General features: G+C 42.9%; 1 protein-coding gene across 2 annotated transcripts in view; it reads left to right on the top strand.

Moving 5' to 3' along the window:
- The window catches only part of LOC146798087 (cytochrome P450 2G1-like), a 299,091-nt gene that overhangs the window by 47,846 nt on the left and 223,414 nt on the right, over positions 1 to 27,831 (top strand). For both annotated transcript variants that reach the window (XM_085625307.1, XM_085625306.1), the window contains exon 3: positions 20,586 to 20,732. In XM_085625307.1, coding sequence (XP_085481433.1) covers positions 20,586 to 20,732 — 147 coding nt within the window. The remainder of the gene's footprint in view (positions 1 to 20,585; positions 20,733 to 27,831) is intronic.

Below are 27,831 nucleotides of genomic sequence, written 5' to 3'. Positions count from 1 at the left end.
AGCTCACTCTGAGCTTCTACCAGCAACAACCCCATTCATTTCTTCAGGTTGTGTCACTTCATAAGGAGGTGGACTGGTCGACAAAAACACACCCAGAAAGACATCACTAGATTCACCATCACTATCTTCACCTTATCCCTCTGCACTCTCAATCTTATCTTCCTTTTCTTTTTCTGAGGTTCCTCACTCATCAATATAGGATATAATCTAGTTCCCTCAAATATGTCAGATCCCTATTTTTGCTATTCTGCATCCCATATAGCTTCAGCACAGCTACTTACTGCCTTTCTGACTCTACCCTGACATTTCTCTTTGACATGAGCTACATGCTCCCAAGCATTAAGTGTCTCATACTGTGCAGGTTAAGGAGGTTGGCTTCATATCATACAATACCCTTCTCAGATTTTCAATAATTCTCAAACCAATTGTGCTATAGCGTGGGAAAATCAAAGCACCTTCTTTTTAAGTGATCTTATACCATTTACTCAGCCAAATACACATGTGGAGCCCCACATTTATGGCCATATAAGGACCTGCTGTACCTTCTTCTGAACCTTTTCTCCTTCCCTAATTGGCGCTCTCACATCTCTCCTAATCATTTCTTAAAAAGCCCTGAAATATTTCATTTTTCAGCAGTAATATTATTAAACACAAGAATTTTTTTCGAATCAAACCACAAAATAATTTCTTTACCCAGAATTCTTGTTCAGGATTGACAACCAATCTCAGAATGGCACTCTCTGACATAATCCACCAATTCCAGCGCAACAATAATGACAACCATCCAATCTCGCACAGCATATTATGACATGCTTCTCACTCCTCGCATTGGTTCACTGTCCTTTACAATTTTTATGAGGCACCTTTTTTCAGTACTAAATAAGCATAAAACAAAACGCTGTTATTTCAACAAATACCTTTTGTCTGCTCCACTAAAGAAATCAAAGTACCAAATCACACAAGAAATGGCCCAGAGTGATACGTTCCGACCTACTCAGACACACACTCGACTGAACCATCGACCAGTGGGGAATCACCTTAATTAATGCAGCCTCCCATTTGCACACTAGGTCCAACTCGATAACAACTTTAAGTGCTCAGCACATTCACACCTATACTACAATAAAACATCATCTCAACACACCATACAATCTCAGCAAAATACTGCAAGCTGTACATACACAATTACAATGCGCTACTCTATTAATACTCACTCAATCAATCAGAACATTTATAGAGCGAGCTACTCACCCGTGAGAGTCTCAAGGCGCTGGGGGGGGGCGGGGGGGGGGGGGGGAGAAGCAGCTACTAATCGAACAGCCAGGTCTTAAGAAGTCTCCTGAAGGTCAGCAGGTCCTGGGTCTGTCGCAGATGGATGGGGAGGGTGTTCCATGTCTTGGCGGCAGGGTGGGAGAATGATCTGCCGTCAGTGGTCGTTCGGCGAATGCGTGGGATGGTGGCGAGGGCGAGGTCACGGAGCGAAGCTGGCGGTTCGGGGTGTAGAAGGTGAGTCGTTCATTGAGGTATGTTGGTCCAGCGTTGTGGAGTGCTTTGTGGGTGTAGGTGAGGAGCTTGAAGGTGATCCTCTTGTTGAACAGCAGCCAGTGCAGGTCTCTCAGGTGGGCGGTAATGTGGCTGTGGCGACATCTGTTACAACTCTTTACCAAACCGCTGGAACAGTGTTGTTCCTTCGAATCAGGATATCGGCTTTAAGGGCTAGGGCTGGGTTTGTCAAGTCTAGAATTTCTACAGGAGATACATTACCTCCCTGTACTTCATAACTAACCATCCAACAAAGGTACCATCTGAAAGAGCACTGGGCATTACAAGGTAATCTCTTGGTCAACTCTTTCTAAAAAAAATCCCATTGGTCTTATGGAACTTTAGTAGTTGACATGAATCATTGAAAGAGGGAAGAAATCAAGAATATATTTCTCACTAGTGAAGCCAATGTGACTCCACAATAAGGAACAGGAATCACTAAATATAGTTAAAAGGTTTTATTTCGATGTGAGGAATCTGTCCTCATGACCCCCTTACATGAGGAGATCACCTAACGCCACCGCATCCAACAGTGTCACTACCCGTAAACCTGCATAATAAAGGAAAGGGTTAAATGGAGCAAAATGCTGCTGGCAACAGCACTAATAAAGAATGACTATGTTTGCGTTCAGAGAGATGAGGGCTCCCAAAGGAAAGAAATAGTCACAGAGCTACCGGGGCAATGAAAGGGAAGCTACGGAGTCCAAAAGTGTGTGTGAGTGAAGCCAAAAGGGGAAAGATGACGTGGGACCAATGAGGAAGAAGCCGTGATGAGAGGTGCCCACCTTCACACAGTGAAACATCGAGAAAAGGATGAGGAAATGACAGAAGGGAGAGGACATCGCCTCTGAGGGGAAATATCCTGCTGAGAAAATTCCAACCCGAATGTCACGGAACCAGAGGAAGATAGTCCTTAGAACTGGTGTGAAGACTCGTGGCCAGCTCCGGGAGGACACTAGAGAACCACTGCAATTCTCCTAGTCGGTGAGTCCAAAGGCAGAGGATGTTGGGGTGTGGGGGAATCGTATTCACAGGGAAGGTGGTTGTTGGCACTTTTTACACTGATGTCTGTACTTCATTTCCCTCACAAACATTGTGGCAATGCTGGCATAAAAGATAGTTGATCCCATTTGGAGACACTATTCGATATTGGTTATGTGTACATGTGTGAAACCTTACATTCGCCACAATTAGAACTGTGAAGACCAAGGAGCTCATTACAATTGTCTCCTGGTTATCCTGTTCTTATTGCAAGAAACTACTTAGGAAACCCTTATGTTGACCTTTGGGGAAAGCCAACAGGGAATTGACACCACATGAATAGAATGTGGAATAACACCTAGAGCCCATAAAGAAAGGAGTAAACTCTTCTTTTCCCTCTTTTACACCCTAATATTTCCAATTTCCCCGAGCACTGTTGGGTCTAGTGACCCAAATCCTGCACCAAATTGTTATCACTGCTTTCTTTCTCAGAGACCCCAGGCCCTCCAGTATTGAGGAAAACCTACAGAAGGAGACAGAAAGAAGAAGACGGGTTACCCTACCAAAGTCCAGGATAAATTATCCATATCCGCACTTTCTCTTTTGAATTACAATTTTCAATAAAAACATCAGTAATAAAAAAAAGAGCCTCCTCATCCATACATCCGCCCATCTCTTTTAAACTTGGGATTGGGAAGTATAAAGGCTGTAGTGCATAAGATGACTGAAAGCCAAGATACATTGGAAAAGGTTAATGGGAAGTTCCTAATGGCAGCAGCAGAGGACCGGGAGGCATTAAACAAAGTTCAGACAACTCAATCATAAACCCAAGATACAGCCCATGGAAGGCTCACCGATACCTTGGGGCAACAGAGAGGACATACAGCCCTCCCCTCTGTGGTATTGCAAAAATATGCTAGCAGAAAGAATCCTGATTTGGTCTTCAATAATTTTGAGAGAATGGCACAGGCCACAGCATGGCTGGCCAATCAATGGGGGAAGTATTTAGGTCCTCTATTAATCTGTGTATCAGGCCTCCAATCCACAGGGGACCATGCATTACTGGGACATCAAGAAAAATATAATTGAGCTGTTAGGTGTAGAGGACAAAACATATCAGGCCAATTTATGCCATATCAAGGAAGGGCCTCAAGAAACCCCTCGAGCCCTGTGCTACCATGCCAGAAACATGACGGACCAACGGCTAAATCCCCTTACTGCAACCAAAGAAAAAATTCTCAAAGAAATCTATTTAGAACAATATCTCACCTCCACACACCCTCTGATACTGAAGTGTGCCTGTCAGCATACCCAACGAACCTTGGAAAAAGCAGTCGAAATTTTTAGTGTGTTCTGTTGAGCCCAAGAACTTTACAAAGGGTAAGAAGACCCGAATTGGACACACCCAAAAACTAGATCCCTTCAACCCAGACACCCCTCCTGCCCAAGAAACCAGAAATAGTAACCACATTCCCAGGACAAATGGTACCACCTCAATCTTAGGGCCCTTAATGCTTTTAGTGTGGAGGACTTGGTCATGTAGCCCGAGTTTGTCCACAGAAGATAGAGCACATGAAGATAGGGATGGTCCAAACATTATACCGTCCCCCCAAATGTTAGACCTCCTTATCATTGCAGCTTGTTGGTGAATGGCAAACCTGTCATCGCCCTTGTAGACACTGGTTGTTTGCAAAGCGTGATGCAACCTCAAGTGCTCCCCGATGGAATATCAAATACTATGGAGATCTTCAACATCCAGTGTGTTCATGGGGATAGCAAGAGAAACCCTCTTGCCTACGTGCTAATCCAGCATATAAATGACCCGGTACTACCTCTAAAGGAGGGGCTTATTCAGAGCATGGGAAACGATTATCCCGACTTGAAATACTGGTCCAGGAGACCTTGAAGAAGGGGGATGACTGGTGGAATACCGCACCCTTTACGCAATGTGAGGATCACGAATGGCCGTACCCAAACAGCTGGAAGAGCAGGAAGCAAAGAAGAGAGGAGGATACAGCCTCCTAGATGGGGTTACCCATTAAAACTGATTATTTTGTTTGGGACTCAGATGATAACTTCAGGGCTGCACAGAGGGAACACATTCGGAGCAACTTGCCATACCGCTTCTGAGAAAGAGGGCCCGAACTTCATAGATCCCCAATTCATTCTACAAGAGGGGCTACTCTGTAGAAAAGGGAGGAAAACAGAGCCCCAATAGTGGTTGGTACCCGCTCCCTTTAGACAAAATATTGTTCCTAGCCCAGAGTCAAATGCTGGGGCATAATTTTAATACTGAGAAGGCAGAGAGTGCTATATTGGACAAATTCTATTGGCCAGGTATTTACCAGCAGGTAAAGAATTATTGCAGGGAATGCCCGATATGCCAGAAGAACAGTAGACATAGGCCTGGTAGAGTCCCCCTCATGCCCTTGTCCATTATAGATAACCTCTTCACAAGGGTGGGTATGGACATCATAGGGCCCCTTCTCCCATCCTGAAGTGGTTGCTGTTATGTCCTAGGACTCATGGACCATGCCACGCATTTCGCTGAGGATACTGCCCTCCGCCAACCCAATACAACACACATAGTAAAGGCTATGATTAATTTATTTCCAAGGGCAGGATTCTCAAAAGAGATGTTAATGGATCATGGAGCCCCCTGTCTGTTGGGAATCAAGCAAAGTAACCCCCATTACTTACCATATTGAGATTGACTCAAACAAGAATACCACACAGATTTACCATATTAACCTCTTGAAAGAATGGGAAGGCCTTTACCTGATTTGACAGGAACGGCTATAGAAGAGGCTCTTTTGTACATAGAATGTATAGATCCTGACCTCTCACATCAGTTGAAGCAATAACTGGTGAACGGCCCCCAGTCCCACTCAGGGGTGTTCTCTCTTCTCCCAGGTAAAACTGACCTGATATAACACCCTATACACAGAATTCCAGGCAAAAGGGTTAAAATGCATCCCTGTTGTATTCCAGAGGCCAGAAGAGACACCATAGAAACAGAAGTGAAGCAGATGCTCCAGGGGGGAGTCATTAAGCCATCCATGAGTGAGTGGAGTTCCCCATTTGGACTGGTACCCAGATTGGGTGGCTCAGTCTGGTTCTGCATTGATTTTAGAGAGGTAACAATGTATTGCAGTTTGATGCATACCCTCTCCCTAGAGTAGATTAGATGGTGGAGAGACTTGGGGAAGCAAAGTACATAAATTCCTAGATCTCTGTAAGGGATATTGGCAAGTACCCCTGAGGAAAGCAGACAAAGAAAGGACAGTCTTCTCTACACCGAGTGGGGTATATCAATTTAACATGTTGCCATTTGGGCTTCATGATGCTCTGGCAACTTTTCAATGTCTAACGAACACTGTTCTTCAACCTCATTACCAATACTCCATTACATATATAGAGGCTATCATCTTCTATAGGAAGACATGGAGCCAGCACTTAGACACATACAGGCTGTTGTCCACATCCTAGACACAAGCGGGCTGAATGCAGTACACATGGAAAGAACAAAAAACGAGGAGAAATAAAACATTTCTCCTCCTATCGCCTGCTTAAGACCAGGTATTCCCTGGCAGTATTTGGCGCTGCCCCATACCTTGTAAATATGGGGCAGCGACAAAAGTGATGGGTGTTGCAGCAGAATGCCCACTGCAACACCCATTGCACACCCTTTTTCACGTTAAGTGAATAGGGCCATTATTTACAAGGCAGTGTTAAGCCGCGTCAAATGGCTTAACATCGCCTTGTAAATAGGGGAAAATAATTAATGCCGCCAGAATATCTGAAAAAGTGATGGTCTGGTGGCATTAACTCTTTGTTAAAATGCCCCACTGTTTGATACCAGTTTTGGGTACGTTGGTGATACCTTAAACATTTGCTACAATTGGAATTAAAGTGTTCTTCAACTGAGAGGACCAAGGACCACATTACGGTTTTCTCTTAGTTATCCGGATCTTATTGCAAGAAACTACCTAGAAAACCTGTATGTTGACCTTTGGGGCAAGGCAACTGGGAATTGACTCCACATTAATAGAATGTGAATTAACACCTAGAGCCTATAATGAAAGGAGCAGACTCCTCCTAATATTTCCAATTTTCCAGAGCAGTGTTGGATGTGGTGAAGGTGCATTCCCAAATCCCGCACAACATACTTACCGCTATTTCCTTTCTCTGAGACTCCAAGCCCTCCAGTATTGCGGACAAACTACAGAAGGAGACAGAAAGAAGAAGACATGTTACGCTACCAAAATTCAGGAGAAATTATCCATAACGGCAATTTCTCTTATGAATTATATTAATCAATAAAAACATAATTGATTAGAAATAACAGCCTCCTCGTCCATACATCCGCCGAAACTAGTGTATCAGCCCATCAGGTGAAAAACTCATTCTCCATCTTCGAGTATTTCAGAGGCTACATGGTCAAATTACCTGGCAGAAATGTTTGGAGACATAGTTGCAATGAAGATACCCCCAAGGTTGATAACCAAATTGCTGGGGAAGCACGTTCAAACTATTTACACCAGGTACGGTGGAAAAAATAATTAGTAAAAGCCATCAAAACTTTGCCCTGGGACCATATGGTCTCCCACAAGCACTCTATAAACAGAACCCACAATTCTGGGCAGACAAGTTGGTCACTTCAAGTCAGTCAAGAATACTTTATTCGGTTTAAATGACAAAAACCATGAAAGTTACAACATCAAATTACAATTATAAATTATACACATAGGATATAAAAGGAGAAGGGTCAGTTAAAATACATCAAAGACCCAGTGTTTTCCTTAATTTAAAAACACATTTAAAAAAGGTTAAGACTGCGGTAACAGTAAAGACAGTGCCCATTCTCTGAAGTTCTAAAAAGGCTAGGCGATATTTATTAATTTTCCATTCTTTAAGGAGTGGAATGATGTATGACCTACGAGGTATGGTATAAAATTTACAAAAGAATAAAATATGGATGTCTGACTGGGGTGAGGAGTCGTCACACGGGCATAAAGGCAAATTTGGCAACTAAGAGTTCATTACTGGGAAAGATAAAAACATGTCCTCCTCACTCCAGGACTACCTGATAGCTGGAGGGGCGCAATTTTGGTTCCCATACATAAAGCTGTTAAAACCTTGCTACCCTCCAACTACAGGTTGATAGCCCTAATGGATGGTGAGGCAAACAGATCTCATGACCCGGGTGGAATGCATCGATCTGATTTTGTACATGGACTAGGCACATCCACTAACACCCAGATGCTGGCTCAAACAATAGAACAATCAATGCAGTGCTCAGCTAGACTTTATCTGTGTTATATTGACTTTCGTTCAGCATTTGATGCCGTTGAGAGAAAGATCCTTTGGGTAAAGTTAGTGAATTGTGGAATTTCTCTCTTCCTTCTCAGGGCGATCTAACTCTTGTACACAAATTCCTGGACAAGTGTCAGACTGGGTTGCAGGTCAACAGTCTAATTTTTTTTTACAATGAATGGTTTGATACAAGGCTGTGTCCTGGCCCCCCTTTTTGTTTAATTTGTACCATGCGGATATTAACCCTGCTTTAAACATAATTAATTTTCATTCCCCGAGTGTGGCTGGTTTGAATGTATCCCATCTTTTGTCAACCGATGATATAATCTTGAATAGTTATACAAAGGTGGGGCTACAGCAATTAAGTAACAAAACTGCACAGTATGCTGCTGAACAATGGTTACATGCCAATTTAAGTAAAACTAAAACAATGCTAGTTGCAAGTGGAATAGGTCCCCATTCAACATTTTGTATAGAAGGGTCAGTGTTGGAATCAGTATCAGAGTATTTGGGGGTGATATTTGATTCTAGAGGTTCATTAAATAATCATTGCGCTGCAATTTCAAGAAGGAATAATGCACAAGTTGTTGTGTTTGCCTCATTACGGAACACCTTAAAAAGTTTGTCACTTAAGTTTCTCTTGGAGATAATGGCAGCCAAACATGCCCCTTCCTTGACGTCCGGTGTGAAGCCATTAAGAGGGAAGCAGACAAAATTATAGATAGCCTCACGGTAGGAAACTATTGACGTCTTTTTAATCAATCAATCAATCAATCAATCAATCAATCAATCAATCAATCAGCGACCCATGACCTGTTCCCAGGTAGGTCGCCCCCCCCAGCCGCCACACGGACCTCCGGTGACGCTGTAGCCTGCTACCGCTGCCTGTTGTTGCGTGAGTCCTTGCCATCTCAAGTGTAGCCTGTCCTCTCGTTGCATTTCGCATTTCACTGTACTGCTGTGTTGTGCCCTTGTGCCCCCTTCCCTCGTGTTTGCTCTCTGTGCCCCTTTCCCTCATTTTTGCTCTCTGTGCCCCCTTCCCTCGTTTTTGCTTTCTGTATCCTGTGCCCCCTTCCTTCGTTTTTGCTTTCTGTGCCCTTGTGCCCCCTTCCCCCGTTTTGCTTCTGTGTCCTTTCCCCCCCTGCCTCCCTCTGTGCCATTTTCCCGATGCTGCGCCCCTGCGGCCTGTCCCCCGCTGTTCCCATTCGCCACCCCGCTCCCACCTCCCAGCTGCTCCTTCCTCCCACAGCCCCTCATATGGAGGCTGCGCCGCTGGCGCGCCGCTGGCGCACCTAAGGCAAGCCCGTCTGCGCCCGTCCATGCCAGGACCGCGCCCAGCCACGCCAACCCCGGCGTCGGAGCCAAGGACCTCGACTGAGATATGACACCGCCGCCCTCAACGCACTCAACACCAGATGACCACCCGCCTGCTCCCAAGCCACCCTGAAGCGAACACACGGACCCTTCACCTTTCAAGCCTGCGAATTCACCTGCCTCCGAGCCTGCAGATCACCCCCCGGACCTAACATCAACAAAAACCACCTAAAGTGCATCCTCCTCAACACACGCTCCGTGCACAAGCACGCCGTCGAACTCTGGGACCTCCTCGACACAACAGCACCAGACGTTGCCTTCCTCACGGAAACCTGGATGAACGCTTCCTCGGCCCCCGAAATCGCCATAGCCATCCCAGATGGCTACAAGATCACCCGGAAGGACTGCATCAACCAAACCGGAGGAGGAATCGCCATCATCTACAAAAACACCGTCAACATCACGACCAACGGCAAAGACACACTCCCCGCCGCCGAACACCTACACTTCCAGATTCACACCGACCCTAAGACCACCCTCAGAGGAACGCTCATCTACAGACCCCCGGGCCCACGCACACAATTCAGCGAAACTATCGCCGACTTCATCACCCCGCACGCCCTAGCCACACCAGAATACATCCTCCTAGGGGACCTGAACCTCCACCTGGAGAAAAACAACGACAACAACACCGCCACCCTGCTCGACAACCTTGCCAACCTTGGACTCAAACAACTGGTGAACACCCCCACCCACCTCGCTGGCCGCACGCTTGACCCCATGTTCTCCGCCAGCAACCACGTCTCCTTCAGCCACTCCACCGGACTACACTGGACCGACCACAGGTGCATCCACTTCACCTTCAAAAAGACTACATCCCACCACCGCACGCAACAAATCTCCCGCAGATGCTGGAGCAAAATCACCACAGACCAGCTCCTCGCATCACTGAGTCAGAACCCGCCAACCGACACCGCTGACATCAACGACGCTGCCCACAACCTCGCACAGTGGATCACCAAATGCGCCGATGACCTCGCTCCACTGAAGAACCACCCAGGCAAGACCGGCAACAGGAAAACCCTGTGGTTCACAGATGCCCTCAAAGACTCAAAGAACTCCTGCCGCACCCTCGAAAAACCTGGCGCCAAGAACGGCCAACAGAAAACATGACAGCCCTCAAGAACGCCACTCACGAACACCACCAGCTGATCCGCACCACCAAAAGGACCTCGTTCAAAGAGCAGCTGGACAACAACACCCACAACAGCAAGGAACTCTTCAACATCGTCAAAGAGCTCTCCAACCCCAGCGCCAGCAACAACGACATCACACCATCGCAAGACCTCTGCAACTCCCTCGCAACGTTCTTCCACCGAGAGATCGTAGATATACACGACAGCTTCGAGCCCCAGACTCTGCCTCCAGTCACCGAACCAACAACCCCCACCAACACCCTCAGCGCCTGGACCCCCACCAGCACCGAAGACACCACCAACGTCATGAACTCCATCCACTCGGCGCCCCCTCTGACCCATGCCCCACCATATCTTCAACAAAGCCGACACCATCATCGCACCCCATCTCCGGAAAGTCATAAACAACTCCTTCACGTCAGCCACGTTCCCTGAGAGCTGGAAGCACACAGAAATCAACGCCCTCCTAAAGAAACCTACAGCGGACCCCAAAGACCTCAATAACTTCCGCCCCATCTCTCTTCTTCCCTTCCCGGCTAAAGTCATTGAGAAGACCGTCAACAAACAACTGACTGCTTTCCCCGAGGCAAACAACTCGCTCGACCCATCCCAGTCCGGATTTCGAGCCAACCACAGCACCGAGACCACCCTCATCGCAGCCACAGATGACATCAAGACCCTGATGGACAACGGAGAAACAACCGCTCTCATCCTCCTAGACCTCTCGGCAGCCTTCAACACCGTTTGCCATCGCACCCTAATAACCTGCCTCTTCCACACCGGGATCCAAGGAAAGGCCCAAGACTGGATTACCTCATTCCTCTCCGACTGAACCCAGAGAGTCTGCCTCCCTCCCTTCTGCTCAGAAGCCACCAAGATCATCTGCGGCGTGCCCCAAGGCTCCTCGCTCAGCCCATTCCTCTTCAATATCTACATGAGCCCCCTCGCCGCCATCGCACACGAACACAACATCAACATCATCTCCTATGCCGACGACACCCAACTGATACTCTCCCTCACCAAAGACCCAGCCACAGCCAAAACTAACCTCCAGGAAGGAATGAAAGACATCACAGAATGGATGAAGCTCAGTCGCCTGCAGCTGAACTCAGACAAGACAGAGGTCCTCATCCTCGGACAATCCCCATCAGCCTGGGACGACACCTGGTGGCCCACAGCACTGGGCACCGTACCTACACCCACGGACCACGCACGCAACCAGGGATTCATCCTGGACTCCGCCCTCGCGATGAACAAGCAAGTCAACGCCATCTCATCATCTTGCTTCAACACCCTGTGCATGCTCCGAAAAATCTTCCGGTGGATCCTTACCGAAACCAGAAAGACCGTCACCCAAGCCCTCGTCACCAGCCGACTGGACTACGGAAACGCCCTCTATGCAGGAACCACAGCCAAACTTCAGAAACGACTACAGCGCATACAGAACGCCTCCGCACAACTCATCCTCGACATCCCCCGCCACAGCCACATATCTGCCTACCTGAGAAACCTGCACTGGCTCTCCGTCAACAAGAGGATCACGTTCAGGCTCCTCACCCATGCACACAAAGCGCTCCATGAGAAAGGCCCCGAATACCTCAACAGCCACCTCTCGTTCTACACCCCCACCCGCCAGCTCCGCTCTGCTCCGCTCCGCCAACCTCGCCCTCGCCACAGTCCCACGAATCCACGGAACCACCACCGGTAGCGCGCTCTATAAATGGATTGATTGATTGATTGATCGATTAAATGACCCTAGAAATGTTGAAGCACACAAATATTTTAAACTGGCTACCTCCACTTTTAAGACAGAGGAACTCTGGGCCCTTCCGCTTTCACAATCTGTATTTAACAGAGTCCTTAACGGTCTTAGTAAAAAGGCCTCATTGTTGATAGACAAAGAGATGTTTGCAAAAAGAGCACATACATGGATGGATATCACCTCATATGGCCTACTAAAACCCCAACATACTTGAGTGGCCTGAATAGATTAGAAGCCAAATGAGAGCTCATGTGATTCTGGTGTGACAACTTCCAATTCCGCAGTAATTTAACTGCCTGGAAAAGTCTGGGCAATGAACTATCATGTTGTCTTCATAATTATAGCAGAGAAGACATCTTTCAGATTGTTTGCTGTTGCCAGCTCTAACAATTGAACGAAAAAGCTTATTGAGACAGTATTTTAATCAGAATAATGTCCGTACATGTTGTCAAGCAGTTATAGCTGCCCTTCCAGGGGAGGAGTTCATATTTTCTGGGAGATTCTTGAAATTCATGTCTACAGTTGAGGGGAAACTTAAAAAGTGTGAACAGTAGCATTTGCTGATAGGGATGCTAGATGTCTCTATGAGGCACAAATACAATGTGTGTTTCCTATCTTCTAACGGGCTTCCTCCAACTTATGATTAATTGGGAAGGTTTTTAATCTACATACAGTATTAAGTTGAGAAATTATTCTACAAAAAACACGATGCACTTTAACTTTTGGGTAAATCTTATTCTCTTACTTATTCTAGGGGAGAAACTATTAAGTGCAATGGTATTGAACCGTGGGTAAGAAGGTTACTGTAACGTGGGTAACAAGGGTTTGCGAAACACAATAATAACAGATTGCTACCCTTAAGATATTGCTGGTGTGTGTCATGTTATTTTAATTATGTCTGTTTACTCCATGACCATTAAACACTATCCAGATGCTAGAGAAACCTTACAGGGTACGTGGCAGTTTACTGACTATTCTGCAAAAAAATGATGTATGGTACCACTAGTAATAGTTATATAGGCGTATGTTTTAATATTTCATCTGTGTGGGTCGACCCTATAATCATTAAATAGAATTTGACTTCTGTGGTATCCTACAGGCATGTGGCACTTTAATTACTATTTTGCATAAAAACTATGCATGATGCAACCAATAACAGTTTAAATAGAACTCGATAGGTGCAAGGGGCCCATTAAGGGCAATACGATCTATGAGACAATTTCATTGTAGATGGTGTTTTTTAATCAATTCTTTCATTCTGAAGCTCTTGAAAGGTTATTAATGTTTTAAATGTACTTTGAGATGTTTATTTTTAAAATGACACCTTTGTGATTTTTCTTATTTTATCCATATCAGAATGTAAGTTTTAATTATCTGAACAATAAACTAATTCATTCATTCTTACATTGGATTACCAATCAATTCATTATATAAACAAACCAAATGGAAATTCAGTAAGTACAGCAATACAATAGGTAAGATGAAATATCTCAGTAAGTTGAGGTGCAATACAATGGGATACAGAATTGTGATAACCACAATAATACACAACAAATTAAAGCAAACACGTTTTCCATAAAGAAACTTTCCTTCTCTCTTCTACACAAATGTCAATAATGGGGTCATCTATGAAGTGTCTCTAATTTGAGAGCATACAAGGTATCAGCATGATCAAACTTCAGTAGAAGTCTTAGAAATACATTCTTAGCATAAAACTACACACTTTCAAGAAGAAAGCAAACAGAGAATTCTATTCACCAGTACAAATAGCCTCTATCCCAAACACTCGTAATTCTACAGTGCAAACAGTCTAATATCCCTATAACGATATTCAATAGAAATCACAAATAACTCCTTGATCTTTAATTTTATTAGGATCAAATTCTTTTATTCTTAGTGACAGAGCTAAGAATAAAATATAACTTGAAGTGTAAGAGTAAAGCATGAATAAAGAATTCATGCTTTCACGTCTAAGCTGAACATTGATGCACACATACAAATCTCAACTCTCTACAGTGAATACATTACATTATTACGTTTATTAGTTTAAAAGAATATAGTTGCACTTCTGTGACGTTTTTGGGTGGATCCTCATTTGCGCTGCTCCAATGCTACAGATCCCTATTTGATCAGAAGATCCCCACTTTAGGTTTTCAAGGCTGCCATACATCAGACAGGTCAAGAGAGTCCATGGTAATGATGCCAACAAAGATATCTGGGATGTGGTGGGCACCTTATGCATTGAATTTCCATTTTACAGATGCCCCTAATATCTGCCAGATGTGATAGATGCTAATTTTACACCACTGGCAGATACCGGATGTCAGAGTGACTCAGAGATGCAATAGATGTAAAGGCCTGAAAGTCCCAGGGGAGGAAAGATAATTTTAAGCAAATGGGTTCATACCTTTATGCCATTGAACCCATTTGAATTAAAGAGCATCAGATGCCATGGTTGACCAACAGATTCCAGGGATGCAACTCAAACATTTATATAACCAGACACACACTAACTACAAACACACACAAAAATGCTTCTCCCAACAATTTTCTACCTGCTTAGCAGCAGCTACTAGCATCGCTGCATAATTGTCATTGCTCATGCATTCACTCTTCTTCCAGGACTGGGTTCAGCAGAAGGAATTAAGCCTGTCAGAAGCCATGTTGGGAAGATGGTATCAAACTAGTCAGGACAAAGAGAGCTGCCACCTGAACACAGGGGTGGTCATAAGGCCAGCAACCAGCAAATTAAAGCAGAAGAGACAGTGGTAAGAACAAGAAGTGGGTCAGGAAGCAAGACACTGTTACATGCTCACTGTGACACTCAAGTTTCTGTCTCCTACCATTTTTGACCTTACTTCTATGAGGCTTAACTGTATATGGAAAAAGGGCGTACCTCTTTGGACAGCTGATGTGAGGGTTGAACCCTACTAATCACTGGAACCTCAATATTTGGTCACCAAGTATTTGGCTTTGGAATCTCCAATTGATCTAGAAGTTAGAGACTGCACCTCTCATCAGAGTAAACACAATTTAGCATAGTGGTACAGAATAAAAAGATTAGACATATAAACTATTGAGGGGCATATTTATCAAATTATCATGCAGCGCGATGCAGCAAGTCACCTTGATAGGAAAAGGGCAGGCATGCGCCGTATTTAAAAATATATGGCACATTCCTGTAATTTCCCAGTGCTGGTGCACAGTAGGCCTGTGTTGTTTCCAGGATAGTTTTGTGCAGGAAAGGACACATTCCTGCATAAAAACAATTCTGTGAGGCATTTTCTTCTTTCTATGTCATTGATGCTGGAGGAAAAACATATAGAAGGATATTGAACCTTTCACACACCAGCAGTTAGTATGAGCCATGGACGCAACAAGGGCAGCCTATGTATTTATGTTTCAAATACAATGGGTATAAATAAGTTAAATCTAAAAATCGAAACAGCCTATTATCAGAAATTAGTACTGTATGTGGAAAAAAGGTATTCTGTTTTGCAAAGGGATCTGAACAAATTATAGGATGATTTGTCTATTGATATGTGCATAATATGGGGTGGGGATATTAATCATCTCCTGTGCCAGCTTAGTGGAAAGGGTGTTTGTGGATTGGAACAAGGGCAAGATGATGAACAGGTTCATTTCTCTCATGCACAGTTGGGGGACCTGTTGACTACAATCGCTTACCAATTTGATCTGGGTTTTGCTAATGATCTGTGTATACCACCGGTACCACATACACCCACATTTATTGGCAGAGGTTGCAATTCCATCATTGATTTTCTCCTAGTCTCAAATAGACATTCTAGTAAGGTTCATGGATTTGAAACTCATCCCATTGCTATGAGCGACCACTATCCCCTAAGCATCAAATTTGATCTGGTGAGCCCTGTTATGGGTAAGAAGGTTCTGAGCACACAATACGATTTTAAAATTGAATTTACTAGATATAACGGGTACTCCCTAAGCTGGTCTAAAGTAGAATTTATTGAACAACTAATAAAGAACAGTAAAGAGGATTTCGAAGTATGCCTTAGTACCATTGAGGGGAATGAGGCTGTCCTAAACACTTTTAATAAAATTACAGGGGAAATCCAGAATTTATTAACAGTAAAACAAAAACAGAGAAAAGCCAAGGTCCAGGGCTGGTTTGATCAGGCATGTAGTAGGGCGCATACTCACCTAAAAAAAGTGCTACGCAAAAAAGATAAGAACCGCGAGGATGTGAGACAGGCCTGAACCATATAGTGGTGTGTGCTAAAAAGCTCGAAAGAATCAACTAAAGGTGAAGGCCTGGCAAGCGCTGCATGATGCGTGCCTCCAGAGAGACAATAATAGCTTTTGGAAAGCAGTTAAGGATCCATTTCTTGCACCAAGCAATATTCCTTCCGTAGACATTGCAAGAAGCGATTATAAATGGATCCAACATTTCACTAAGCTATATAATGACGATAAACCATCTTTAATTATACAGGATATAGAAGAGCTAGATCCGCCTATGATAGCACAGCCTACAGTTTTTCCCCTAGATATATGTTTTTCTGTTAAGGAAATAACCCAGGCTATAAAAGAGAGTGCAGGTGGTAAAGCCCCAGGGCGGGATAGAGTGCCTGTAGACGTGTACAAAAGTAATATCCAGTTTTGGGCCCCATTATTAACTAATGTTCTGGATAAATGTTGCTGCCATGGTTTCATTGCCTTGTGGTTTGATGCAATTGTAATCCCGATTTTTAAAAAGGAGGATAGAAACAATCCCATATGCTATCACCCGATATCCCTACTAGATTCTCCTCTTAAAGTAGTAGGGTGGGTTATTTTAAATAAACAGCATATATGGGCTGACGAGGCTAATATCCTCTCAAACCTGCAATATGGGTTTCGACAAGGTCTTGGGACCATTGAACAGGGCCTGAACTTAAGCCTGATAATAAGCAAATATACGCAGACAAAGGAGGGGAAACTTTTCTTGTCATTCGTAGACTTAAGTTCTGCGTTTGACTGTGTGAAACATGAAAAGTTATGGAGCATAGTGGAAAGGATGGGAGTCGACCATACACTAATACTCTTTATGAGAGAACTATATAGAGATGCAGGGGCAAGGGTGCGGTTTGGTAAACGAGGTGAATGCTCAGCTAAATTCCCAATAAGAAAAGGAGTAAGGCAAGGATGTGTGCTTGCTCCTTTTCTTTTTAGCTTATATAGTGATCTTGGCCAGTAGTTGATAGACCATCGCCAAGATTATCCGACCATTAATAATATACCGGTTCCAGTTTTATTGTATGCAGACGACGCGGTTTTAATGGTACGAACATAATTAGGATTGCAAAGAACATTAACTAATTTCACTACATTTATGTTTGACAGAGGCCTAAGTTTGAACACCAGCAAGACTTTTATAATGAAATGTGGAAAGCACACCTCCAAATGTCGCAACATTTTTATTAAAAATGACAGAATTGAATGTACCAATAAGTTCTCTTATTTGGGGATTAATTTTGAGTACACTGGAACATGGCCCACTGCCGTACAGGCAAGGAAATTGGTGTTTTCAAGAGCAATAGTTGCTGTGATCAATTTCTCTAGAAAATTGGGGTGAAGACCAGCACCAGAATTATTATAAATATATAAGTCAAAGTGTTTATCGATAGCTCTGTATGGGGTGGCCATTTGGGGGATTACGGATGTGCAGCCACAACAAATTGTGTGAGAATACTTTCCTATGTTACTTGCTAGCTGTTCCAAGTTCAACTGCTAATTTTATCTGTCATACTGAGCTTGGTCTGCCTTTTATTGTGGATGTGATAAAAATTAACCCTATCCTGCTCTGGCACAAGGTTTGGGATTCTGATGAGACCTGTTTTAACAGCAAAATTATTATGGACTGTTCGAAACTGGACAAGGTCTCTCACATCACGTGGCTCCATTATATTAAACTTTTTGCAAATGAAATTGGCCACCCTGAATATTATGAAAAACCAGAGGGTATGGCCTCAATCCCCAAAAAGCTACTGAAAGCAGATTGTAAGGCTTATTTACAAGATAAGAGATGGTCTAAAGAAAGCGGAAAACCTACTGTAATGGATAATCAGCTGATGATAATGTGCTCAGGCATTCAGCCATATCTGATTCATGTCCAGGGTTGTTTTGTTCGAATGCTCTTGGCCCACTTTTGTTTGGGTATTCTGCATATGCTGGTCAGCCATCCAACTACTAATGATTGGTCAAGGGATGTGGTCCTATGCCCATGCAATAATAAATCGCGCCAGTCAACTATGCATACGCTCTTATTCTGCAAATTTTACTTCCAAGAAAAAGGTTTATAATCCCCATTTTAAATATTTTAGGTGTAAGACAATGTCATGCTGGATACATAAAATTACAAATTTTGGATAATTTAATGATTATAGAACCCATTGCACTATTTTAAAAAAATGTGATCAGGTAAAGGAATTCTATGCGATAGTGATATATGTGGATGCAGCAATAGTGTCTCCCGCAAATTCTATGTAATGAAATCTTTTTAGAGTCGTTGTATCATTTTTACTTGTATTTGGAATTTGGTTGTTTCTACTTTTTAATTATTGCTATGTAACATATTGGAAGTGTATGCTATTAAGCTGTGCTTTTATGATTTATTTATACATCGAATAAAGCTTAATTTGATTGATTGAAAGAGGAAGTAACAAGGAGAAATAATGATATTTCTTCTCGTTACAACTCACTTGGGGAGGTGTAGCATTTTGACGCATTCCCAGGTCAACCACTAATGGTAAATTTGGGAATGCGCCAAAATCAATGAGTGAATGCATGGGAGCACCCACGCTCCACCCATGGAATGCCTCCCTGGTGCAGATATGCACTACGTTGCATTACTCTAAATTTATCAAGCCACTCAGGGCCATGCAAGGTGGCCTTGCATGGCTTGACAGATCAACCTTAAGGGTTACGTCACGTTTGCACCCCATTGTGTGGTGCAAAAGCAATGCAACGCTATGATAAATATGCCCCTGCGTTCTAAAAAAAAACATGTGCGGAAAGGATTTTATTACAGAAAAATGATAAGCGGTACAAGGTTGAAACAAAATACATGAAATGCCATAAAGGCCAAGCCAGAAGAACAGAATAAATGCAAATCATTAAAACCCTAGTTAGACATTTTGCTCTAAGAAAAACTCTGAGTGTCTGGCTTATTAAGAGCACTGACTCCATAACAGGACATCTACAAGGAAAATAGTAAAGTATACCTATCAAAGCTTCATTCACAATGCATGCTTTCTAACATAATATTATACAATACTAATTGTTTGACGTCACCTACCTGATTCTCTATGGAGCAAGAGAATAGATGGTTTTTCCACATGACACTGATTGGGAGGGACAATGAGCAGGCGAGATTGAACAGAACAGAACAAACAGCATACATTTTAAAAATAATGGAGCACAACACAAACAACATGGAAATGTGGCATAATGTTCATGGCATTATCTAGACTTCTAAATAACCTATATAATTCATTTGAGAGGCAACGTCATTATTTAATTGGTTACGACCCAATGAGTCATTAAAAGAAATAAAAAATTAATACATATTTTCACACGTTATTTGTACATTCTGCATATTTCCAAAAACACTTTCACACTGAGGTTCTGCCTCTTTTATGTTCAAGGAGTTTTCTCACACTCACTACTGGCAAAGTTGCCAGTTTTGGCAGTAGGTCTCTGTCGCTGCTCCAACATCAGTAAAACTGTTAAAATCCAAATCAATCCATGTTCCACCTGCACAGTGAGAGAGAGATGTACTTCTCAGCTTTACTCCAGCTATGATAACTGTCAGTGGAATTGTATCTGAAGGGTCAGCTATTCATTCAACTCTCCCTTTCTCATGTGATGCTTGATCTCAAGCACACTCTTAGAACATCTGTCAGAGACATTTAAAAAGAGAAATGTGTACGGTACAATTGGTGGAAATAAACCCAACGTATGAATGCAACGTCTGAAAGCAAGAGGAAATAACAAGTATGTCAGATTCAAATACTTTCATAAATCTTAACATTTCTATTAAAACACATGAAATTAAAAAAACAGCATAGTTTTTATAGAAAAAAAACATAACATGCATTAGTATTTAAAATGTATCAATGCCATATATAACTTGCTATCAATGCAGCAAAGAAAAAAGTCTATGGACCTGATCACTCCAGTATGCATTGACCTGTGTGCTATAAAGCGAGTTGCCGATGTTTCAGTCTTGATCTTTGGTTAAACTTTACTTTGCTGCTCCTACTGCTATATCTTTTGGTCACTGGTAAGAAAAATAACGTCTGATATCTCCTGATAATGTCAGCAATTCATACTTAGTCGTTATAAATTTATCAAAATGATATAGGATAAAAGGTGTATTTCGTTGACTTGTTGAATTTTTTAAGAATATTGAGTCCTTTTTCTGACAAATATATTTAACCACAACTCCACAGGATTTTTAAGCAATGGAGAAAGGTGGAAGCAGATCCGTCGATTCTCCCTTACCACGCTGAGGGATTTTGGTATGGGCAGGAAAACCATTGAGGAGCGGATCCAGGAAGAGGCTGAGTTTCTTGTACAAGAGTTCAGAAAAACCAAAGGTCTGTGTAATATTTTTACAATTTAAACAAAAATCAGATAACAACTGAACTTCTGGAATGGTTTTGCAAATAAATATACTCATGTATCTACACATTTTTACATATTCAAGTATAGTTGTCAACTTATAACATTTCTGCAAACATTTTGATATTTCTGAAAGGGAGTGAAGCATTGCCAATATTTGTTTTTGCTTGTTTTATATCAGTATTACTTTTTGCACATGTGCTTTAAGTATGAAAACATTCTCTTGTAATCTTATTTCACATATTATCAACTGAAAAAGCAAACAGCCTGCAGTAGCTTTTAGTGCATCAGGCCGACATCTACTGGACGGATTGCAAGTCTCAGAAACTCAGCTGTGGGGCAGGCGGAGCCATAACTACTGACCATTTCTTACCCTTTTTTCTGCCTTCAAGTATCCCTGTTGTTAGGCATCCCAAGGACCTTGTCCTGGCAATTGTCCTTTTATATCTTTATTTGAATATGTTTATTGTTAAACCTCTTGACTCCCCACCCCACTGGAGGTGGTTTGCCGACTACTGACAGCTACCCCCAAGACTAAGGGAAAACCATCAGCCCTAGTGTCGCTACGATGTTCAGGAGGGACCAGCCGCGGCCCGTGGAGGGAGTTTCGTGAGGCGGAAAGGCGGGGCGGGGGAGGGGCAGCGTGGGGGGTACTAAAAACCGAAAAATGGTTAATTGGAGGTAAGTGTACAATTAAATAAAACAAATTTCGTAGTGCGCGCTGCATCGCAATTTGCGATGCAGGGCGCGCTACGGATTTCGTTTTATTTATTTAATTGTTTACTTACCTCCAATTATCCATATTACGGTTTTTAGTACCCCCCACGCTGCCCCTCCCCCGCCCCGCCTTTCCGCCCCACGGAACTCCCTCCACGGGCCTCGTCTGGGAGGGACCCGTCAATCTTTCCAGTAGTCAGATGAACCTTGTAATCAGTCTCATCCCTGTGGAAACAACTTGGGGGGAGTTCACTGTAAGAAAATTATGCCCCTTAATATTCTAGTGTTGAGGTCATATTATTGGCTATTTTGCCAATTGCCATTGTGGACTCCTTCTGGCCCCCAGACATCTTCCCAATCCAATCTGTGCAGTATTTGAATGCTGCCATTGTTGACTGAAGGGTGTTCAATTGAAACTATAGAACCGGCCTGGCGCAGTGCATCATCCTTTGCAATTACTGGGGAGACACCAGATATGCAACCAATAGTTATACGGCAGGTGTGGAAAATCCATCCTTATATGTTATCTCGCTTGGCTGATGAGTCGCCTAACTCCCATGGCCTTGGGTATAGCGCCGTCACATAATCCCTCCGATGTCCCTCTTTGGGGCTATTTTGCTCCCCTCCTTGATATGCAAATATGATCCTGAGCAGGGTTGCTGTCTGCGTATTCTATTGGGAATTGCATGCAACCTTGCTCACCAACAGCATCGTTGGATAATGTGATTAGCTTTTTTTGTACCAGCAAACTTTCATGAAGGAGCTGTGTTGAAAGGATGGCCAGGCGCAGGTTGTTTTAGGCATCCTAACCACTCATAAACAATGTAACATTTCAAAAGTCTTTAGGAGAGTCAGAGATTTAACTGACTACTTCCTAGTGTACCTTCTTTAACTAAATGCCCCACTTTCAGTAATACTGACAAATTGGGACAAAGCTGGAGGTCATTAGTCTGGTACCAGCTTTCATCTCACTGCACTTCTCGTCATATAATGAGAGACAGGGGAAAATCACGAAGTTCTAAACAATACCTTGCAGTTCTACATGCAGCTCTTTCATGCCAGTTCATAGCTCACTGTGCTTTCTGAGGTTTGTGACTTATGAACTGCAAATAACAAAATGATCTATGTGACAAAAGCCGTAAGTACCGAGCTATCTATTTAAACAATTCTGCCCTCTGGAGAATGCATGTTCTCCTCAGCAGGCATACTAATCATCTCCCCTACTGTATTTGAGTCAGAAGTGTCCACTCTCTCCAGTAGGAACATGAGTCATCAGCCTTATCTGTACATCTTTATCATTGCCACTGGTCTGTGTACCTTTTTAGGCCTCGCCTTTCCCAGCGCATGCGCTGGTCTGGCGAGACTTATTGAGAGGGCTCCAAAAAGTGCTACCAGGCCAGTCTAGAGCTACAGTGCATGTGCGCGGGCGCGCGCACCATGCTTGCCGCGATTACTTTCACTTTTGCGGCCACACGGCCGCTTTGATGTTTGATCGAGATCACTTTCATGCCGCTTGGCATAGCCAATAGGTCTCTCTTTTGGGACCTTATAAGTATTTGTTATGCAACTGTTGCATGGCTAAACACTTCTAAGGTCCCAAAGGCGAGACCTATTGGCTATGCCAATGCTTGTTTACTAAATGGCTTCCTTCCAGTAATTTGCTCAACTTGGACAGAGCTGGAAGTCATTAGATGTGTCTCCAAGTTTCCTCACATTGCGCTATTCATCATGTCTGCCAGGTGTCGCTGCACAACTGCACCGCCCCGTTAATACCTTGTGCTGTAAATATTCGATGCCCTGACAGAGCAGTAAGTCCTGAACTATAAACGCGACCATCGCCGAAGCCATTTGGCTTCTCATACAACTACAAGCTTAAACTAGCTACGGGTGAAACTAGTGTGTTTCAAGTCTAGCGCAGGTGCAGGGCCGTAAACTACGGAATCCATGTATGAATTAATAATGCCAGATTGAGGCGCTACATCAAACATAACTAGTGTGCTTGTTGACACTTGTGGGTAATTTACCACGTTTGCTCACAACATTGTGAAGTGGCAGTTATGCCATTCGAACCTGCAACATGCTAAACTATTGATTCAAGCAGTACCCCTTCACCAATTGGGCTAGGGTGACCAACCATCTGTAAATGTCATTGTCTGTCCATGAAGAGCTCTTTCACTGACGCCTTTTGTCCGTAATTTCGGACTTTAGAGTGAGCTGCCCCCTGCAAGCAGCCTGAGACTTCAGTAACTCTCACTGCAGGGGCCAGCTGTGATCAGTGGCCTGCAGCAGCCCCTCCCCGACCTGGTACAGACTGCTATCGACCCATTATCATTCTGTACCTTGGACTAATCATCACATACAGATGGATAATGGGCCTCTCTGTGCAGTGACAGCATTTGCTGGGCCTCCTCCTGCCAGAGCCCAGGGCATGGCAAACTGTGTGTTTATGGGCTCCTGTCACCTCACCAGAGGCCAAGCTCTGGGGAGGTGGAAGTTTCATTTTGGCACATGTCAGCCAGGTGCATCCACTGTTAGCCTCTTAAACTGTCACACAAGCAGTGATAATGGTATACAATAAAATTGTCCTTTATTATTATTTTTTTTTGCTCCAATAGTGCAAAGTTTCTGCATGTGCGCTGTTACTATTTTCATGTTTACCCTGGCCCCTGAGCCCCCTTAGCTTTTACACATTACATTCCCGTGGGATGATTGATAGGATTGGGTGTTTTTATTCAATTGGGTAGGGGGATAAGATCTGAGAAGCCTTCAGCTTTGATCTTTTTCTTCAAGTTTTTTTTGTTTTGAATATGCAAACGCAGGTATATAAGTTTCACTCAGGCACACAACAGATGCAGAGCAAGGTTCTCTAAACCTAATAAAAGCGTATTTTGACTTGTGCTTGTGTTGGCTGTCTATTTACTTATCTAATATTGCGCGACCTCCTCTGATGTGTCTGTAAAATGTGCCTTTTGTCCCGAATTTTTGTCCTGAATTCTGACCTTCTGTCCTGAATTTTTGTCCTGAGGTTTGACCCTTTGTCCTGAAATTTTACACTCACTGTCCTGAATTTACACCCATGCCAGTTGGTCACCCTAAAGTGGGCTGACATTAATACACATGTTGCTGCATACTTTGCTAGAAGTGTTACCCTCTAAACATTTGGATTCAGCTGCATTTCTTCTTCTCGCAGCCTTCCTGCCTTCGAATCTCGAAGCCAGATACTAATTGATTTTGATGCTTAAGATTGCTCTAAACTGGACATGCTTTACATCTGTGCCAAGCTGCGGCAAGAGCATGTTGGGATTAATACATCTAGAGCTCTGGTTGTTGCTGGCAACCTCAATGCTGGCCCTGCCATTTCTTCTCTTAAACTGAACCATACAGGTGGCTTAAAGTGCGATACAAATATCCACTGTCAATACTCCCAGCTCATAGCTCTGCTGGGTACGCTAGACCAGCAATATACAGCTGAGACCTGGCTCACACTTGAAAATGTTATTAGGGTACAGAGAAGCTATTCTTATTAAATTGCTGATCTAGGTACATCGTTTAACTGAGTTACATCTCACGTGAGGAACATTTTGCTGATCTACAGGGGAAAAACAGCCTTTTGCTTCATTTAAGATCTGGTACAGAGCCAGCTTTACCTGTTTGGTTGGCCTTTTTGAATCCTAAAAGTGCATCAAGACATACATATATAAAACATAGAGGGGGGTTTGGGTCAGCCATTGTCATCCACTGGCATGTACCTCTGCCATTCCCATTTCCCTCCCACTACAGCCTACTAGAGTAGGGTAAAACATAAATACCTAAAAGTCCCTCTAGGGGTATACATCCTATGTAGTTTCGTAGACTAAGGACTCGAGATGTGAATAGGCCTTCCTTCTTTTGATAGCCACACAGCGTAACATACTTTCTCATTTTCCAAACTACAGATAAAGCTAAATGCAGCTTTGTAAGAATATAGTTTTTTGCCATGGCAAAGAGGGCATAAAATGCTCTTTCTAATATCCTTATAAAGATTTCAAAAAATAATAAAATGTAAGGTTGACTGATGTGACTTTTCGTTGCAAGGGCAACTTGGTAGTTTTTGATTCCATTTACCCATGTCGGGGAAAGCTATTATAAAATGAAGGGTACCCAATCTTGATCTGGCAAATTAAAATCTGTGTTGTAGGTTTGATACTGAGAGTAGACATTGTTGTATGCGTATCTCAGATGGCCCTTCACAAACGGTCTTAATCGCTGGTTTTGAGCACTCAGTGATTTCCCTTAGGGATTCTCTAGCCCCTATAAGTTCCATTTTCAATTCTTTCTTGCTGTAACATAAAACTTTCATGGGGTAATTAATGTCAATATTCTCATCAAACTCTTTTAAGAGTTTATTGACATATGCCAGCCATGGGATTTTTTTTACTGCAGTCAAGGGCTAAGCAATCGGTTATAATTTCCTGGGTAAATTTAGTTCCACTTTTGCTCCATATCCCATGCCAGACAGTAAGTGGAGTGACACTGATGTGATCATTAATATTGGGAACTGCTAACTCCTTATGTACTATGTACGAAGAGGTTGAATTTGGGACTGCTAGTAATCTCCTTAGAAAAACATTCTCTTGAATCTAAAGTAAGGCACAATTAGTCATTCCCCAAAATGCAGCACCATAGCAGGTTACAGATATACACTTGCTCTTGTAAAGGGTTAGGATCTCTCTAATTAGTTTATTCCCTATCCTGGTGGAAAATCTAAAAATGGCCTCTATTGATCGTAAAATATATTATATACATATTTCGATCTGCGGCCCCCATTAGATGTGAAAAGTATACCAAGTACATACAGTATGAGTTTCGGCTATCGGTACCTCCTTGACATTATATATGCTCGTTTTTGGTTTCCCTTTCCCACATACCATTGCAAATGGGTTTTTTTCAGATTAAGCTTTGAATCCTTTTCTTACATGTATGCAAATAAGTTCTCAATTAGGCACTGGAGACAGTTTGCGGTTCTGGATAACAGAACTGAATCATCTGTGTACAATAGTACAGGGGTTGTATGTTTACCAACTTCAGGGGCATCAGCATTTAACTTTTGAAAGGATTGATCAACTCAGTTAACATAGAGAGAAAAGAGCAACGGAGCAAGAACACAGCCTTGTCTGATCTCACTTGTTACCTTAAAGCGTGGAGTACACTCGCCTTTTATCTTATATCGTACTCTGGCAGATAAATAATTATATATTTGTGATAAATAGATAATAATCTCACTAAGGGCGCCCATTTTGTCCAATTTCTGCCATAATTGTGCATGATTGTTCAAGTCGAACACACTTGTTAAATCTACAAAACATAAGTGTAGGTGGCCTATCCTGGAGAGTGTGTATTTACTAATAATTAAATGATGATTTATACACTTCTCAATGGTCCCTACCTCTCTTCTGAACCCATACTGGGATTCTGTTAGCACTGAGTTGTCGTTCGCCCAATTTTCTAATATTTCCAAAAGAACTCTACCCATCAGTTTGGAGGTTGAGTCGAGAAGGTATATTGGGCGATAACATTTTGCATCACCCCATCTCCCTTCTTGAAAATTGGTACAATAACACTTTCTGTCCAGGTCACGGTAAAAAACACTGCCTGCTAATGCATTGCCCACTCTTAACAGGATTGAGGCCCAAAAATAGTTATCCAATTTAAACGTATCTATGGGTACCCCATCGAGACCAGGTGACTTCCCATTGGCACATCTCTCTAAAGCAGCTATTATCTCGTCCAGAGTAATGGGCATCAGAGTTGGACAATCTATTGTTGCAAGGTTTTTTTGTGAACCAATAGACTGTAATTTTTTGGATTAAATACCTCACCAAATGACTCATCCAATCTGAAGATTGCACTAAGGTCTCTATCTTAACAGAGGTTTGATCTCCGAAAGAAGGATGATTTATTGTTTTCCAAAATAATGTTACATCCTGAGTATCTGCTGCCTGTACTAGTTTTCCTAAGGCTTCCTACGGTATTCGCTACTCTACTTTTATTTAGGGCCTGTTTATAAGACCTCCTCAAAGTTTTAAGCGTTTTTCTATTTCTTGGGCTATCTTTTAAGCTTTTTTAATATCTTGGTTTGTTTTTGTACATTGGTGGTCAAACCAACTAGTGCTTTGCTTGGAGTTCTTCTAATTGCAAATTTTTAAATCTCCTGCTATTGCGGCTGTAATATTACAAAAGGCCATAATAACGTGTGGGTCAGTGGAGTTTCCTTCCATGCAAATTTTAATATCTTGATGCTTTTCATGCACTATTTTATCAAGGAAAGAGGACGGGTTAACACCGTGCTATTTAATATTTATTTATTCCATTTTCACA

Source organism: Triturus cristatus, chromosome 9 (genome assembly GCF_964204655.1).
Source record: "Triturus cristatus chromosome 9, aTriCri1.1, whole genome shotgun sequence".
Lineage (NCBI taxonomy): Eukaryota > Metazoa > Chordata > Amphibia > Caudata > Salamandridae > Triturus > Triturus cristatus.
This window is presented reverse-complemented; position numbering and strand designations above follow the sequence as displayed.